General features: G+C 41.2%; 1 protein-coding gene across 1 annotated transcript; it reads right to left on the reverse strand.

Moving 5' to 3' along the window:
• Positions 1–13,627: 13,627 nt before the first annotated feature.
• LOC112177129 (isoflavone reductase homolog) lies at positions 13,628–16,542 on the reverse strand. Its single transcript, XM_024315345.2, has 4 exons — positions 15,448–16,542; positions 14,981–15,221; positions 14,392–14,595; positions 13,628–14,077 (listed from the first exon to the last, which is right to left on the reverse strand). The coding sequence occupies exons 1-4, from the start codon at positions 15,793–15,795 to the stop codon at positions 13,914–13,916; spliced, it is 957 nt and encodes a 318-aa protein (XP_024171113.1). The 5' UTR covers positions 15,796–16,542; the 3' UTR covers positions 13,628–13,913.
• Positions 16,543–18,691: the final 2,149 nt, after the last annotated feature.

Genomic DNA, 18,691 nt, shown 5'->3' on the forward strand with positions numbered 1-18,691 from the left:
AGAACTAAGCGAGTTCGACATCGATTACAAGCCAAGAACCGCCATCAGGGGACAGGCTGTTGCTGACTTCATAGCAGAGTTAACGGAACCACAGCCTGAGCATACCACCGATGTAATGTCGGAGAACAGCAGTCGGTAACCTGAGGCAGCACAGGCAAAGACGCAATCACAATGGGACCTCTATGTAGACGGTTCAGCATGCTCCAAGGCTTACGGTGCCTAAATCATCCTCACAGGGCCAGGGGGACTTAACGTAGAGCACGCCCTATAGTTTAACTTCAAAGCTTCCAACAATATGGCGGAATACGAGGCACTTATCGCAGGGCTATTGCTAGCCATCGATTGTGGAGCAGAAAGTGTCAACATCTTCAGTGACTCACAGCTGGTGGTTAATCAAGTCAACGACATTTTTCAGGTCAAAGACAAACAACTGGCGGCATATCTAGGGTACGCTAGGACACTGCTCGGTCAGTTTAGTTTCTTCAACATCACGCAAATACCCCGCGAAAAGAATGCACAAGCCGACTCCCTGGCACACTTGGCAACAACTCAGCCACATCAAAGTCCTGCCAATACTAGGGCGGAGACCCTTGATAACCCTAGCATCACTAAAACTCTGGTGGAGGTCTACACCATCGAGGTAGACCCAAATTGGATGGATGAGATACTCAACTACAAGCGTGACGGCACATTGCCATCCGACAAAGTCGAAGCAAGACGACTGGTGTGAAGGGCAACACGTTACAATATTCAAAATGGCAAACTCTACCGCCAAGGGTTCACACATCCCAAGTTGAAGTGCTTAACGCCAGAAGAGGGAAAGCAAGTCCTGGCAAGGATACACGCTGGAGAATGCGGTAATCACTCAGGAGCTAGATCATTAACCAACCGCACCATGCTCAAAGGATATTTTTGGCCGACATTGGGAGAGGACGCCAAAGAAACATCAAGAGCATGCCACAAATGACAGCAGTACGTAGACCTTCCACATGCACTAGCAGAACCGTTATCCATCATTATCGCACCCTGGATTCACTCTATGTGGGGGCTGGATATTGTCAGAAACTCCCAACCGCCAAAGGTCAGTTCAAATACATAATCGTAGCCATTGATTACGACAACAAATGGGTCGAGGCTGAACCGTTAACGGCCATCACCATCGCCAAGGTCCAACATTTCTTATGGAAAAATATCTACTGTTGATATGGAGTGCTTGATACAATCATTACTGATAACAGAACGCAATTCAACAACGAAGAACTCATCAACTTCACCGCCAAACTAGGCACCAAGATGCGTTTCACTTCGATGGCACACCCCCAAACCAATGGCCAGGTGGAATCCGCCAACAAAATTATCAAGAAGTTGCTAAAAAAGAAATTGGAAGACAAGAAAGGCTTATGGGCTGAAAAACTCCCGGAAGTTCTTTGGGCCATCTGGACAACACCAACATCCACCAACGGCGAAACCCCATTTTGCATGATGTTTGGCACAGAAGTAGTCCTCCCCATTAAGGTAGCCCAACCAACAGCTAGGGTTGACGGTCATGACGCCGCAACAAATGTTGCCTGCGTCAATCTCGACAAGGACCTATTGGAGGAAAGACGAGACAAAGCCCACCTGCATAACTTGCAAAACAAGCAGAGAGTGTCGCGTTTTTACAACAATCGTGTGAAGGCCAGAAATCTACAACTTGGCGACTGGGTCATGAAAGAAGTCATACCACCGCCAAAAGCACTTCGCCCAACTTGGGAGGGACCTTACCAAATCATAGAGATAGTGAGCCCCGACACATTCTATCTAAAAAACAAGGAAGGAGTCACATCCACTCACCCGTGGAACACTCAACATCTCCGTTACTACTATAAGTAGCAACATAACATGCCCACGAGAATTTTCACTTAGCTAATTTTTGCAAAGTTTAGCTAAGAAAAGCTACCCTACGGATGCATATTTTTGTAAGAAGCTGGGACAGCCTAGTCGTCAATGAAACGAGGAATTATTCAAACCATTGTCCCAAACATGCACAAAAAAAAAATATTATAAGTAAATATACATGTCAAATATATCAAGTCTGGCCAGGCCAACACCTTTGCTCCTCAGGACAAGGGTGATATATATTCATTTAACGGGCCAATCTTAATCCCTTTTATGTTTCATTGACGTACAAAAGTATTTCCGCCAAAATCACAAGGGAGTTAACGGACAAAAATCCATCACGATACAAAGGAAAACAAATACAAAAAAATTGTTGACATATCATAATCTTGCCCGGCCTGAGAGGAGGACCCTGAAACATGATCACCACGGCGGTGTTTCTCCACAAGCTGAAGCAAACTAATTTTTCTCTTCTCAGCTTTACTTGTCGGCGTCGGAGTCTCAAGGTTACCATCGAACCTTGCGTCATCTTCTCCAGAAGAACCACTTTCTTCGCTACCATCAACAGTGCCACTTTCTGAGGAACTGTCATCTTCGGATCCCTCAACATCCTCCGCGGCATCTTCGACAGGCGTCGACTCTGGAGGGGCTCGATCAGCTAGTATCTTGGCAAAGTTCAGGTAGCCGCTATCTTTGAGCTCTTTAAAGTTGGCGGTAGCAACTTGTTTACCAGCATTCGTCAGAAGTGCCTTGAACTCTGCTGATTTCTTGAAAGCGTTAACCGCCTCTAGGCGCTCCATCTCCCTCTCGTCCTCTGCCAGCTTGGCTATCTCTGCTTGCCTAGCCGACTGAAAGTCCGCCAACTCTTTTTCTTTGGCGTTAAGCGCCTCCTGCAATTGGGCGATGGTATCTTCTCTCTCAGCTTTCTCCTTCTTCAAGGCCGCCAACTCAGCATTAAGGCTGGCAATGATGGCGGTATCGGCGATAGTCTTATCCACCGCACACTTGAATTTCTCTTTGACGTCAAGAAGGGCACTGTCAAGCTTGGCAATGTCCCCAGCAGTGGACTTATTTTTCTCCCTCTCTACCGACAGGTCACGCTGTGCCTGCAGAAGTTCGTTTTTCAGTTTGCACTCCTCCGCCGAGCCCTGATGAAGGTACAGCTCATGAGCACCCTTCAAAATTAGATCTAGGGATTTCTCTAGCTTTGACGACGCCGCTGGACGAGGAACTCTCGCCTCACAACCAAAACCAAGACGCTCACAGACCTTGTGCAGGAAAGCCTGTTGATTGGCGGGTGCACTTTGCACTAATCCTACGACAGGGTTGTCGGAGATAAATTTTCCGCCAACATCTTTATGGCCAGCCGCAGCATGCTTTTCCGCCACACGCTTCTCGCCAACCCTCATCTTCTTTGAAGGATCTGGATGAATGGTCGAGGCGACAATCTTCCTCTTCTGCGGCATGCCGGATCCCCCTGCTGGTTGACCGCCAATATCCCCACCAGTACCATAGACATGTTTGGACCCTCCGATGTCTGCCCCAGCTTTGCTTATTCTTTCCCTCTCAGCAGCGCCAGCCATCATGTCTGCCTCCCTGACAACAGTTGTCGCCTTCTCCTGTGACTTATCAGCGGGTACCTCCAGGGCAAACCTCGTGTCTTGCTCGTTCTCTTGTTCACTTTCCTCCGCCACATCTTTTCCTTTGGCCCCTGTCTTTTTCTTTTTCAGATTGGCATGATTCGAGTGTAGCGAAGCCGCCAAAATTTTCGCCTCTCCCACAGTCATTATCTCCCTCGTTTGCGGATCAACTGTCTGTTTCTGCACCTTGGCCGCCTCGTCAATCTTAAAGTTGACGTAGTCCTTGATCCTGCCAATGTTAGCCATCGCTTTTTTAAGAACTTCGGTGGTTCTTTTGTTCGTACGAATTGTAACTACAAAAGAAAGCACGTATACTGTCACTTTTCGGACAAATGACAGCATATCACAGTTCTAGTAATTAGTTGCACTTACCAGGCTCCCGAGTCAAGCGCAAGTGAATAAGTAGAGACCAATGTGAGAGGACGCGAAGATCTAGGCAGCTTTTGTGCTCCCAACAATAGTGCACCCGACACACCCGCTGTAGTTCAATGTCCGTCAACTTCGGTCTCCAACCCTCTGCAGGCAGAGAAAAGATATCACATAACGGACCAGACGCAATAACAAAACATGGCGGCACAAACAACAAGCAAGGAAGCAAGTATCACACTCAGTACAAAAAATAAAGCCTCAAGCACATAAACAACAACCTTTTATGGCTTGGAACTTCGAGGGAACCTGGAACTGCGGAACCTTCGCTCCATCTGGCCTCGTGTCATACTCCCAACCATCGGTGGCAACACACACGGCGGCCCGCCATGTTGTGGAAGAATCGGGCTCATGTTCCAAAAATTTTCGGAGCTCCAGGTCGATGAGTTAGTTTAACAGTCCCGCCACATTTTTTCCTCTCGTTGTATGTCAACTCGTAGATGAATAATACCTCCGCAACTGTCGGAAATTCACACCCCGACAAATCCCACAAAGCTGTCAAAGCCAACAACACCTTCCACATGTTTATTGACACTTGACCCACCACAACATTCAATTCATGCAGCAGATACTGTAGGCTCGGAAGTAGCGGCAGCTTCACTCCATGATTCAGTATAGCCTCATGAATAGCGGCATAACCCTCCGACAAGTCAGCAGCATTTTCACCCTTCTCTAACGGCCGTAACTTCACAATTTGGGGCAAGCGAAACCTATCTTTCATTTTCTGTATCTTTCGCCACTACATAATGGAGGAAGGTTCGTCTATTCCGACACCATCACTGAGAACCCACGAGAAGTTGGTAGGTCCGGAACTCTAACCTTCATCCCCAATTTCAACTCCATCGTCACTTTGTCCAGAGGCGCCAACACTTTCTTCACTACTATCGGATACCTCCTCCTCCCTGGTACGACGAATAACTTCGTGCTCCTCACTCTGACGTGCCACCATAGGAGACGGATAAATGACTTGGAAAGGGACAAGATCTAGCGGTTCTTCAGGACTATCTCCTGCATAAGTGGGACGACGCAACGAATCAATAAAACCCATCTCCGACGAATTAAGCGACGACACGTCCGATTCTTCACTACTTGAGATATCGATAACGGCCGGCATGCCACACAAACACTCTAAACCTAGAAGTTAGCAATCAAGTCAGATCTAAACCTACCCTATGCCACAAACCACAAGAACTCATTCAAGAACAGTCACACCACAATCCCAGAAAATCCCCGAAAAGTCCCAGAAAGGCCAGAAACCCTCAAACAGAGAATAACACAAAAACCACAAACATATCTTCTCTGTACAAAAGGACCAAATGCATTCACACAAAGCCAGACCAAAACAAGAACACAAGAAAACCCAGAAACATAGAGCATACCTCAAATTCGCAGAAGCAAACGCCGAAGAGCGACGAAGTAGACCAACCACGACCTGAGCTCGATCACCTTCACTCCCCTTCAATTTCTTTTCCTCCTTCTTTCCTCCACTCGATCAACGGTGTTTCCAGAGCCTTTCTCTCTGGTTCTCTCTCACTCGGCGAAGAATGCAAAAGCATGAAATAGGGCAAAGTGAATGAACTCAACTTCATTTCCCCCTTAAATACAAACTCTGGCAACAAATCTCAGCCGTTGCCGACAAAGTAACCGCCCGCCATGATCACGCCACGTGCCCCCACTAACCAAGGCAACGCCTCGGTAAAAACACTGTGCTCATAAATGCAAAATTTATGATAAAGTGACAACTGCTGGGCAACGACCTTTTTGCGCATGCCATCCCTATCAACAACCCCCACGTGTCACCTACAGTGTCAGAAGATCACGTAGAATCTGGCCAAATAACACCAAAATTCAAAAATCACCGCCATAGACACCTCTCTTCCTCTAAATAGCCTCATTCTCTCGCTATTTGGCCTTCTCCTCCTCTACTTAGCCTTATTCTCCGCTAAATATCTCATCCCCCGCTACGAATCATCAAGCAATGAGTCAACAATCCCCAACAGCATCAATGTTACCGCCAGAAATATCATTTCACCGCTAACATTTACCTAGCCCCAACAAACTTTCAAGGCAATCATACCATCACTCGTCAACCAACAATTACTGACCAACATGTCTCCCACATTGTTATTTCCAATAACAATCGACGGTCACTCAACCGACACAATTTACATTTAGCTTAACATTCCCAAGGGGATATCCCATTTATCATCAGCACACCGACCTTAACAAGGCGGTGCAGTCAAGTTCTTCTTCTCTGGGAAAGAGTAAGGGAACAGTTAACACAACTTACGGCAGTGAACTTCTCGACGCTAAGGCACTGAAAGAGTGGGATCGCTACTCACCGCCTCATGCTGTCACACAGCTCCCTTCAACAAACAATCATCTGACCAAACGGAGGTCTTTCTTAGCCGGAGAGTGGGGGACTCCCTAGAGGGCCTAGTAGGGGCCCACTCGAAAGGGCAAAAAGCGCTCGCTCAGACAAAATCCATGGTTGACGACGCACTCGCACTAATTATGACCGACATGTAACTAAGGTTCCGCCTTAGTTGTGGTAACTCCCCAACCAAGAAATCCCTCCTTGACTGGGGACTTGGGGGACTTGTACATACATGGCAACTGCCGGCCATAATTAACACTCATACTTAACCATGCCACCTTGGCGGAACGACCTCAGTGGAGTGATATCTAGAAGCACACTAAGACAACCTCCACTGGCAAGCCAACTCCAGGCCGAAACATGCATTGACCCGCCAACATGTGCCACCCAAAGTTGTCTCTGCAGAAAGAACCAAAACTCAGCAAACTAAAGGGTATCAGTCCCACATCAAAAACAATAGTTAGGTAACTCACTATTTCACCTATAAACGGTCCACTTCTCTCTTTTCATTGATTACGCATTCAATAGCTATTTACCGCTACATTTGTCAATACAAATACATCGTTTAACTTTAGCATCGGAGGAGCGAAAACCGCCAACCGCGGTCTCCCCTCTTGAAGTCATTGTATTTCTCTTGACAGACTAGTGGGAGTTCATGAACTACACATATATCGGGAGATTGGACTCTTGTCCACGTTATCGGAAGCCGACATCATATGGCAGTATTCTGAGCATTAACATGTAGTATAATTAGGATTGTATAGTTAAGGAGAATATTATGTAGTTAAGGGGGAGAATATCACTGTGTAATTAGTTTCCTATTAGGAATGTGTATACTTTGTATATGTACTCCATCTTTGGAGAAGATCAATACATCAGAAATTCCCAAACTTTCTCTTTGTCTTTGTTCTGTTTGACTATGCATAGATGAAAGTTCGTTAATTCAATGAGTCATCCTTCAATCCTGATAATGCAACGAATTTCTCACATATCTGAGATGCCAAGCTCTTTTCACCAAGGACAGCAGCAGTTCATTGCACAGAGGAAAACAAGGCCAACGAATGACTCTGACATTCCAAGAATTATCTTCTTCCTTGATATTGTCCACAAGGCCTTCCCTCAAGCCATGGCCAACAAACTTAGTCTATCAACTATCAGCAACACCTTCAACCATTTCATATACTCAATTCACAATTGAACTAATCAAAGCTTTCAACACCTTCTAACTTTCAGTGTTTTGAGACATAAAAATATAATGCAGTTCAAAAGTATATATCAAATCATATTAGTTTGCCAGATCACTGTAATATAGCCATTTTAATTGAAAATAGACATGGAATCCATTTATCCCTCAGACTAAGTCACAAGTAAGCAAGTAAACATAATCTAACATACCCAGTTTTCTTCTCAAGAAGTGGTGGATATGCAATTTTCACATATGTGCAGGTACAAATTACCAACAGCGCCACTACTAGAAATGCATGAAATTGTAGAGTGCCGACTGAAAACCCAACATTGCCTATGTCAGATATTAACACCAATCCTGTAAAATCCATAAGGCCTCAGTAAAGTTCAGCTAAATTGAAAACAAGGCTCCATTTAAGCACAACAAAGAAGTAAGAGAAAAGATCGAGCATGAAATTAGAGAGAAAAACAAGGCTCCATTTAATAACAACACACCATCAGAACAATTACCCAATTTAAAAGTCTCAGAATTGGCAGATAAAATAAATAGAGAGAAATGAAATCAAACCTGTTTGGCTCCAAAACCAGTCTGGCTAGCAAACAGTCTCTTTTGAGTGCGCGAGCGTGCCAACACCTTGCTGTGTAGTCGTCTGAGCGTCCCTAGACCTGACTTCTTCTCAAGCGTTGTGGACAAGGATACACCAACCTCTTCACAAGGCTCTTTCTTCAGCCTTTCAGAAAAGGACTTTCGCCTTACGGATAAGGACTTGTGGTGTGATCTTGTGTGTTCACCGAATTGATACTTAACATTGTAGGTTAGGTAGAGCAATCACTGGGAAGTAGGAGAAAGCACGGGTTTTGCTAAAGCTTGACTTTAGCTTCGTTGGGTTGCGAGGGCGTTACCCTTGCTTCGCTGGTTTCAACTAGGTTAAAGGTAAGTTGCTCTGGAGAGACTTTGGATAGTCTGAGAGTTTAGTTGATTAAGGCATTGTGTGTTGTTGTCCCTTGAAACCTAGCATTTATACCTAGGGTTTCGACTGTTCCTTGCCATAGAAGGATTATTGATTGAAGATTCCTAATCGGTCTCTGCTACTTGAATCCTATAAGGGCTCGTTTTCCTTATGGACTCCGGAATGGGCGAAGCTGTAACCCAAAACCAAGTAGGCTTATTTTTGGATCGCAGGTATCGGCCCTCTATGCTTAATCCTCTTAAAGGATATTGCCAAAATTACTTTTGGGCTTAAACAAAACCCATGAAATCAAAATCACAAACAATACGCCTTACCGAACTCGAGGTGGCCATAGGGGAGAGCGAAGATGGACGAACGACGTAGTCCTTAGACCACCGAGAGAGAGAGAGAGAGTTGACGGAGAAGAGAGAGAAAGTTGAGGAAGAGAAGAGGGGTCTCTTCGAGGTTGAGTCATGTACCCATTGGAATTTCATGAGGGTACCCATTGGAATTTCAAAAATTTCATTAAATTGCCGCTACAGTACACGCGCGGATTCTACTTCCTCTACTTCCAAAAGGAGACCCTGGCTGCTTCTGCTTTTTCTTCCAAAAAGCCAAGGCTTCTTACAGAAGCAGGCTATGCTTTGCTTATAAGCACAAGAGTTGAAAAGCTCCCCCAAACGCATCCATAGTTTACACTTATCGTAAAAAATTTAGCGATGTTTATCATAGTTTCAATCTCTATCCATTTAGTTAACTACAATAACTCTCTATGTCCCTTATATTAATTTATGGATTAAATACATGTTACTCCCTGTTCTTTGCTCCGGAAAATAGTTTAGTCTTTCACCTTTTAAATTAAACAATTTAGTCCTTATTCTCCATAATTCTCACACAACATGTCTCAAAATGACTATTATACCTCTCACTTTCTATTTTTTATATATTTTTATTTTTCTCTGTTTTTTATTTTTATTTTTCCTACCTCTCTCTCTCTCTCTCTCTCCAAATTCGTCTCTGACATTAAGTTCATCCATAGTGACGGTGAGTTTTTAGGGTTGATCGGACCCTTCACCTCTCTGACAGAAATCTCCAATGGCTCTCTCTCTCTCTCTTAGGGCTGGGATTGGGCCCGGCCCGTGTAAAATTTATAGAGCCCGGACCAGGACCGAAATTTTCGGGCCGGGCCTAAATAACATTTTTTCAATTTTGGGACCGAGTTGGGCCCCGACTGTTTTTTTCGGGCCGGGTTTTCGGGTTTTTCGGGCCCAAAAGGCTAAAAAAAAAATAAAAAATAGCAGATCTGAGAACAAGGGTTTTTTTCGGGTTCTTCTCAGATCTGCTCCAAACCCAAATTCCTCCCCCCCCCAAAGCCGCCTAACCACCACCATCCAAATTCCAAAGTCGGGGTTTATCCGTATTGATAAGCAATTAGTATACAAAATAATCAGTTTATTGCTTGATGTGAACAAGGGTTCTGACTTCTGAGACTACTCAAGGAGGAGAATCCAAAAGCCGGGAGCAAGAAGAGAGATGGATGAAACCAGTTGAAAAGGAATCTCAACATATGCAGAGAGAAGGTGGCAGACCAAGTGAAAAAACCAGCCAAGAACCATTCAATTACAAAGGGAGGGAGCGCGAGAGGGGTACTGGGTCTTTAATGATCTACAATTGATCTGATGGAGAAGGAGGACTAGGAAGAGAAGGGAAAAGAAAAAGAACAGAGAAAGGAGGCGTATGGGAAAAGAAGAAGAAGATAAGAAGAGAGAAGAAAAAAATTAAAAAAGGAGGAGAAAGGGGACAAGAAGAGACAGGATTCTCTTGAAAGAAGAGAAAGAAGAGGAGAGTGTCTGAACGGAGAAGAAAGGAGAGAGAAAAGAATAAAATAGTTGTAACAAAAAAAAATGATAAAATAATCTATGCAATTATACATGATTTGGGCTTTCGGGCTTTTTTTTCTTCTAAATATAAGGCCCGAGCCCGGCCCGTTATAAAATGTTTTCGGGCCGGGTTTTATAAAACTGACAAAAAAATTTTAAGGGCCCGGACCGTTCGGGCCGGTCCCGGGCCGGTTCCGGGTCGGGTTCCGGGTTTCCGGTCTAAAATCCCAGCCCTACTCTCTCTCTCTCTCCCTCTCTCCAAATTCGTCTCTAACATTGAGTTCATCCATAGTGACGGTGAGTTTTTAGGGTTGATCGGACCCCCCACCTCTCTGACAGAAATCTCCAATGGCAGAGCTAAAAAACAGTGACATAAAACCCACTTAATTAAACGAAGATAACAGATAACTCAAAAAATGTCACAAAGGAAATGGCGGCAAATTGTACCTTGATCGGCAAACAGGGTTATGATCGAGCTGAAGAAGTAAAGCAATTCGACGACTCCAAGCTCGGAGTAAAATGCCTCATTGACTCAGATCTCTTCTCCATCCCCCAAATCTTTATCCACCCGCCCATAACATCACACCAATTCCAGCCCTTGACCCGATCCGACGCCCAACCAATCCCCACCATCGACCTCTTCGACCTCCACTCCAATTGCCGCTCTGCCATCGTCGACCCATTTAATTTTGACCACTGCAAAGTGTTAGATTTGAACAATTCAAGATCTAAGCAGGTTCAGACAACACTGGACACAACAAACGACGTCCCTGTCGCCTCCTTGATCTTCACGATGTCATTCAGGATGCAAATGTGGAGAAACTCAACCAGACGGCTAGAGTGGGAGGCCCACTGGGCGGAGGAGATGTTGAGGTCGAGGGAGAGATCTCCTCTGGTCAACGGCGCTAGGAAGTTGGTCTTGGCCTTGTTGCCGTGAAGAGACCTAGCGGCGCCGTTGTAGGTGAGAGCTGCCTTCTCCGGTGTATCAAATGTGCCACACCCTCGTCTTCTTCCATGGTCCATCCCATAGATTTATTTTTCTTTCTTTGAATTGTACTAATGGAATTGAGATGAGGAATTTGACATTTTGATGAATTGAATACCCAAAATACAAATTAGGGGTTTTGTTTTGAGGAAGAGGGGGGGGGGGGGGGGGGGGGAGGGAGAGAGCGAGAGAGAAAGAGTTACATCTCTAACTTTTTACATGTGTTAAATCAGTTGTGGCCCTGCACTTTTAATTTCATCGTATGTACCCCTGTGCTCTCTAATTTAATCAATCATTAGTTCTTTTGTTTATAAAATGAAAATGTGGATCTAATGGCCTCCCATGTATAATGATGATTCACTAATGTAACATGTAAAATTATATTGTATGTGACTACAATTTCAAAATACATCACACAATAGTTGGCAAGAAAACCAAAAGTTAGATAAGATTGATTGAAATTGGTAAGTACAGGGGCACCCGTGATGAAATTAAAAGTGCAAGGATACAAATGATTTAGGGTCTAAAGATTATGGAGGTAAAATGAAAATTTTCCAATACAAAAGAAAGAGAAAATATATATATAAAAGGAAATGAGGGGTATAATAGTCATTTTCAGACCTGTTGTGTGAGAATTAGATAGAGTAAAGACTAAATTGTTTAATTTAAAAAGTGAAGAATTAACTGTTTTCCGGAGCAAAATACAGGGAGTAACAAGTATTTAGTCTTTAATTTATTAATTAGAATTTTCATTTCTTAAAAGGCAGTTCTAGTCAGATCTCCTTATTTGCTCTTTAGACCTCCTTTGATATTTTTGAGTACTAAATTTCCAATTTTGCCCATGGTGTTTTTTCTCTCTGCACCTCCTCTTCCCCACTTCACACCATTAATCTCCACTAATGACTCAATCTCAATCTCCAACACCGTCTCTAGTTTCATGTTATGATCGATAATAATGGTGAATTCCTGAAGATATCAATGGGTAAATTTTAAGCAGAAGATCAAGGTAGAAGACCACTTGATTATGAACCACACTGGGGTTGCTGGGTATAAGTGACATTTGGTTATGAAGGTTCTCATTATTTATTCACTTACTTTAATCATGATTTGATTTATTTCTATTAGCATTTGGTTATGACCCATCATTTTCTCATTATCTTAACACCACAAATATAACCCCATTGGAAGTATTTGATATGTTTCTATCTAAGCAAAGTAATTATGAACAAGAATCGCCTTCGATTTGAAATACCTTCAACTTTCACCACCACTCATCTATCTATATTTTGTAATTTGTTTTGACGCCGATGTTGAGAGTGGCAAAGGAGAGATCACCATTGAGATCTTGTTGGATTGGAAACTTTCAGAATTTTTTCTTTCTTTCCAATGATAAGAGTAATTAGAATTTTAAAAGTTGCAAAAATATAGAGAGGTCCAAAGAGTAAATAAGGAGGTCTGAATAGAGCTACCCATTCTTAAAGAAAAATGAAATCAAGGCGGGATCCAAGGTCTAAACTTTTCACATGGATAGATGGAGCTCGATCATTGGATCGTGTAACAACTCTATCAAAAGAAGAAAAATAAGTATATAAAAACTAGAGATGTTAGCAAAAAAAAAATTCATTAGAAGAGTGCAACTTATTAGAAGGAAACTTTTCTTTTTGTGCTAAATACTGGATATTACTCTGTGGTTTAGGTCCAAAATCAATTCAGTCACTGGACTTCTAATTTCATCAAAAACACCTCTGTACTTTCAATTTTGATCTAATCGGTCCAATTCATTAATATTCTGTTATGGGTTTAAGGATTATTTGATGAAAAGCTTTTTATTTGATAGATTTCTAATAATGAGACAGACCCACTCCTAAATTGACTATGCATGCCACCTCGACACCATATCATAAAACATAGGCCATATATGAGCCACGTCAACAAGTTAAATGGCTCAATTATCGGAAGACTAACAGATTGGACCTATTAGATCAAAATTGAAACTGCAGGGGTGTTTTTGATGAAATTAGAAGTCCAGGGACTGAATTGATTTTAGACCTAAACCACAGGATAGTAACCAGTATTTAGCCCTTTCTTTTTCCTCAAAAAAAAAAAAGGAAAAGAGAAATTAAAAAAAAATGTATTGTTAAATGTACCTAGTAAAAATTTTAATACACCTAGCCATTAATAATTTGTACCTTACTTTCCAATTTTACCCTCTTTTTAAGGAAAAAAAGAAAAGAAAAAAACAGCATTCTGGCATGCAGCACACCCAGCCTTGGCGTGCTTTCTTCGACTTCTTTCGCCAATGCACATTTAGCCTTGTACTTATTATAAAGGTAAATTTAAAAAACTTAGTAATATTATTTCTTGTTTATCATATACATTAAAGGATATCATCAAGAGTGATAGAAATGGAAGACTAAGTGAACCTGGTCACCATAAATAGGGGGGCCCTGTGCACACTTGAGAGTTTGCAAAGAGTGCTGCACATGATTGGCCACACGAGCACGAGTTTATGTCTTGGTATGTTTCATGATGAGTATGTCCTTCTGCTAATTGTGATTCTAGATATAGATTGCAGAGACATATATTTCATTCTTATGCATAAATTTTCAAGTATTCATCCATGCGGGTGTATTTCACTTCTGGATAAAGCTTTGAAGCTTCTTCTCCTTCCTCCCCTATTTCGAAGTTTGTCAAAGAGCCTTCATAGAAAATGTGATAGAAATGCCCCACCCCGACCTGGCCTGCATAGTCCATACCTAAAAAACACATACACATGCATATATATTACTCAAAGGATTAGAGGGAGTATAATGTATACATGTCTAGGTGCAGGTGGTATGCATCTTCACAGGCATGACTATTTCACCGAGTCTCTCTTTGAGACAGTGTCCAAATTGCTACGCCTTTCGTGCGAGTTTAGAACTTACCCAACAAGGAATAATGCATGTCCAAACTAAAATGATTTCTTGATACAGTAACGAAAAACAAGTTGCATAAGTCTGACTGTTTCAAATTATTCATAACACGATATTCACTCTAAGCTACCTTGCAATCACTTTAGTACTCTTACCTTTCATAGAGGCAAGGAGGTCTTCTTTAGAAAGATAAATTTTCTCTAGTTTCTTTCCAACAAGATTTTCCCAAATGTCCACCAATTGTCTTTGAGTGAGTAGGTTTTCGGGCGGAAGAAGATACAATGTTTTGTTCAAAGTTCGCGGATCATCTATTGTCTTGATTGTATAGCTTCCGATGTCATCTTCGTCCATGAAAGATACTGTATATATGCACAACAACAAAAACTTCAGGTGGATATTTGGTAGCGTACCCTTGTATAAAATCGAATTTTCATCAAAATATCTCGGTTGATAAATTGGACTTTAATTTTGTTAAAAACACTATCTTAAAAACTCTAAAGGACGGTTTACGGAGTCTTAAAAGTAATTTGAAAGAAAATGAAAATATATTTATTTCCATTTGTGAACAACCTTTAAAGAACCTAAATAATTAAAAAACCAAATGAGTTAAATAAATATAATTACTAAAGGGATGGATAACACTTAAGTATAAGGACAACAAGATTTTTTTTTTCTTTATATAAGGACGATAAGATTTTTTTATGTGTTTTTGATAAATATAATATGCATAACATGAAACGTTACCTTTAGTGTTGCCATCTCCATAAATAAGGACTCTGTCCTTCGGAGGAACAAGTGTTCCCATCTGAGAGAGGTTGCCCGCAAAATAACCGGCGAAGCTAGCACCACACACATAAGTGAAGGGGATGTTAGCGTCTTCTATTGCCTTTCTCACCACCATTTTCTCATCAAATGATACTCTTCCTGGTTCAAGTGCATGTCCCATACGCGCCGGGTCCAAACCGAACTCTGATGGCAAGAAGCGCTACACGTAGAGAGGAAAAAAAGTAAATACGGCTCATGATCGACTAAATGTTAGGGTTTAGACCTGCTTGCAAAAATTCGAGAACCTATTCCTTAGAACTTTGACCTAAAGCTATTCTACGCCCTGAGTTAGTTCATAGCCTTGTTGAAGGAAGAAAATCCAGGATTGCTATACATATGTAATTGTTATGTACATTAATAAGAGAAAATAAATCGGAGTCAAATACCTTAACATTTCCAGCTTGTTTAATGGCTTCAACAAGCTTGAGCTGCAAAAAAAGGTTGTGACTCCGGAAATGCACCCCCGACATGGTGCAAATGACAACGTCAACTTGTTTCACGGCATCGACGAGGCTTTGGATATCAGAAAACGAACCCTCCACGAGATGAGCCCCTTGCTTCTTAAACGACAAGAGCATTTGTAGTTTCTCAATATCGAGGCCAATCTCCGTTGCCGGCCTTTGAAGGACATAAGTCGGGTAGCCTTGTGCTAGGCTTGCACTAACAATCCTTCTCCCAATATATCCAGTACCACCTACCACAAGAACCTTAAGGTTGCTCTTTGCATTTGCCATGTCTTTGCCGGAGGCTAGAATACGCAGGTTGCAACTTAATTACAACCTCTAACGGCGCGCGTCAAATTTTATGATAAGTCTGAAATATCCAGTAAACACTTAACACTTCACCGCTCTTTCATAAACAACTGCAGAAGAGTAGGAACTGCAGTACAATCTTCCATATAATATCTCTTTCATATAATTTTTCTACAATCTTGGATTGAATCACAACAACTCTGGTGGTGTGTCCCAAACATCAAATTGTTGGCCTTAAAACTCGCAAATCCGGCAAATACCAGAAAGAAGAAATTTTCTTTCTCAGCGACACAAGCTTCTTCAAGCAATGAATTCGATCAAGGTCCTCATCTTGAAGAATAACCAGATATAAATTCAAACACTTTATCTATTGTTTGCCTTCATCTCGAGAACGATGTCAATCTTTGAAAAAAAATCAATTCTGAATAGCCTATGTAATCATGCTAGATCTAATGACAGTGAATTTCTTCAAAGCCCAGAAAGCTTCAAGCCAGCGAGTTTGAAAGAGGAAAAGAAAAAACATAGCAGCTTGTCTCATATTGTATGGGGTTAAAGTGTAAAGGATTGGTGATGAAGAAGAACAAGAACAAGCAGAAGCATCTGGATAGAGGTAACACACTGTCAAAAAGCAATAGTAACAATAATAATAAAAGGATAAATAATAGTTTTTTTGTTTTTGGGATTCTAATGTCAAAACCGTCTATCACCAACTTCCGTCTGTTTGAAATTACCGAATACCCCACTATCATTCTAAACAGCAATGCACGTAACCCTGAGGTGTAAGTTACGGCCTGCGTATTCCAGATATCTCCTGTCTTTGCCTAGCTCTCTGGTTATGTCTTCCATTATTATAAAGACACGATACCTGTAGAGAGAGAGAGAGACAGTGTACGTAGTTGGTAATCGATGTCCATTATTTTCCTTTTCAGACACAATTTGTCGCAACTCGCAAGAAAGCTGACTTTGGGTTTTGCATTTTTCAGTAAAAGTCACTCTTATTAAATGGTTGGTTCCCTAGACGCAACAGAGAGAGAGAGAGAGAGAGAGAGAGCGTTTGAAATGGGTTGGTGCTGCATGGCTACTAGCAAGACACGTATAGCAAACTATTAACAAATTCAAATATTGATTTATCTAGCTATTTATACCCCGAAAATGACTTACATGTTAGGTGAGTTTTTAGTTGCATATATATAGACTTTACTTGGATTAATTTGTTATAAATTATTGACTTGAACAAACCAGCTTGCATTTTATGGGGCAAGATAGACAGGATGGGTCAGTGTTTTTTTTTGACATCTATGATGGAGAATAATATAGTCACTGTTTTCATTAGCTGTACTGCACTACTGCTAACCTTCTCTCCCTGATCAAAATTATTTGTTCGTACAAAAACAAAAGAAAAATATCTCAATTACTCACAACAGGGAAAACCCGGCCCTATCCCTCTATCAATTATAAGAAGAAGACATTGGAGATGAATAGAACTATGTTTGGAGGCAGCAAAGAAGATTTGAAACCATGTTTATCATATACTTGATTTGAGACACTTTTTCAAAAGTTTGATTTGAGACACTTTTACAAAAGTTTGATTTGACACACTTTTACAAAAGGTGATGTTTTCATGGCTATAAACATGCTGATTTTGGGTGGAGAATTAGAGCAAGTTCACTCGTAGGTCACCAGATCACCTACTATTAATTACTTTTTATGTGTATTTTCACTCTCTGGATCACGGACACAGTGTATAAAAAGTAGTGAATAATAAGTGAATTGGTGACCCAACGAGCTAACTTGTTCTTAGAGAAAAATATATCAACATCAGGCTATGTTTTTTCAATGCAATTCCACAAGTGTTTCTTGGTTTTTTTTCTAGCAAGAAACAAGACTTAATTTCTTTATCTAGCAGAGTACAGGGCTGCTACACTTGCTGCCCAAGAATGTGTTTTGCTTCAGAGACTTGTTAAGGATGTTTATCACCACTTGTGGTAGATGAAGGAAAATTATGTGAAACAAATCAACATCCATGTCATAGCAACACAAGCTGAGATGGAAACTTAGTCAATAAAAAAGATATAATATCCATATTGAACCCAACAATTAATATATCAAATATCAATCATCTCTTTAACAATGTTGTACGATTCCTTTTTTTTTTTTTAAATTATTTTTTTTATGTTAAGGAGCTTCTATTCATACCTCCAAAATTAGCATATGGACCTCTCTATTTTTTCAAGTGATGGTTGATTTTGTCAACTCATGTCAAATTACCAATAAGAACACAACAGAGGAAAAAAAAAGTCTCTTTCCGATATCAAATTACCAATTTGCTGGCACAACTCTTAACGATCTTTCGGATGTTACACATGATCAATGGAATGAAGTTTCAACAATTCGTTGAGTGTTACTTGGTTTTGGAATATCCGTGATTCTTTTGATTTGCAATACTAAAGTTGCAAGGGCTTCTTTGGAGAAAGTACTGGCTGACAATGCTGAGATAGAAATGTCTTCAATGCTACCCATTGTAGCAGGTTCATCTCCGGATCTTCTGAAAACTATCATCATACAGATAGACCTATTGAGAGTAACTGCAAATTCAATGTATATTTTTCTCATTCATTATTATTTGGTGTACGTAGATTTCAGTTTTTTTTATTTTTTTTATTTTATAGAAATGAATTATATAAAATGAAAGAGATCGAAGAAAATTTCTTCCACAACATTCTTGTATAGCAACAACACCCACTTTGTTTGCCATTCCAATTGTACCAAACAGTTCTTAGCAATTAATTGAATGCCTAAATGATCATTTTCAAATTCAAATTAAAAAAAAGAAGAAGGAAGATATGGTTTGTTACAGCATAACGCCTTCATCACAAGC

The sequence above is a fragment of the Rosa chinensis genome, chromosome 7 (genome assembly GCF_002994745.2).
Source record: "Rosa chinensis cultivar Old Blush chromosome 7, RchiOBHm-V2, whole genome shotgun sequence".
Taxonomy (NCBI): Eukaryota; Viridiplantae; Streptophyta; class Magnoliopsida; order Rosales; family Rosaceae; genus Rosa; species Rosa chinensis.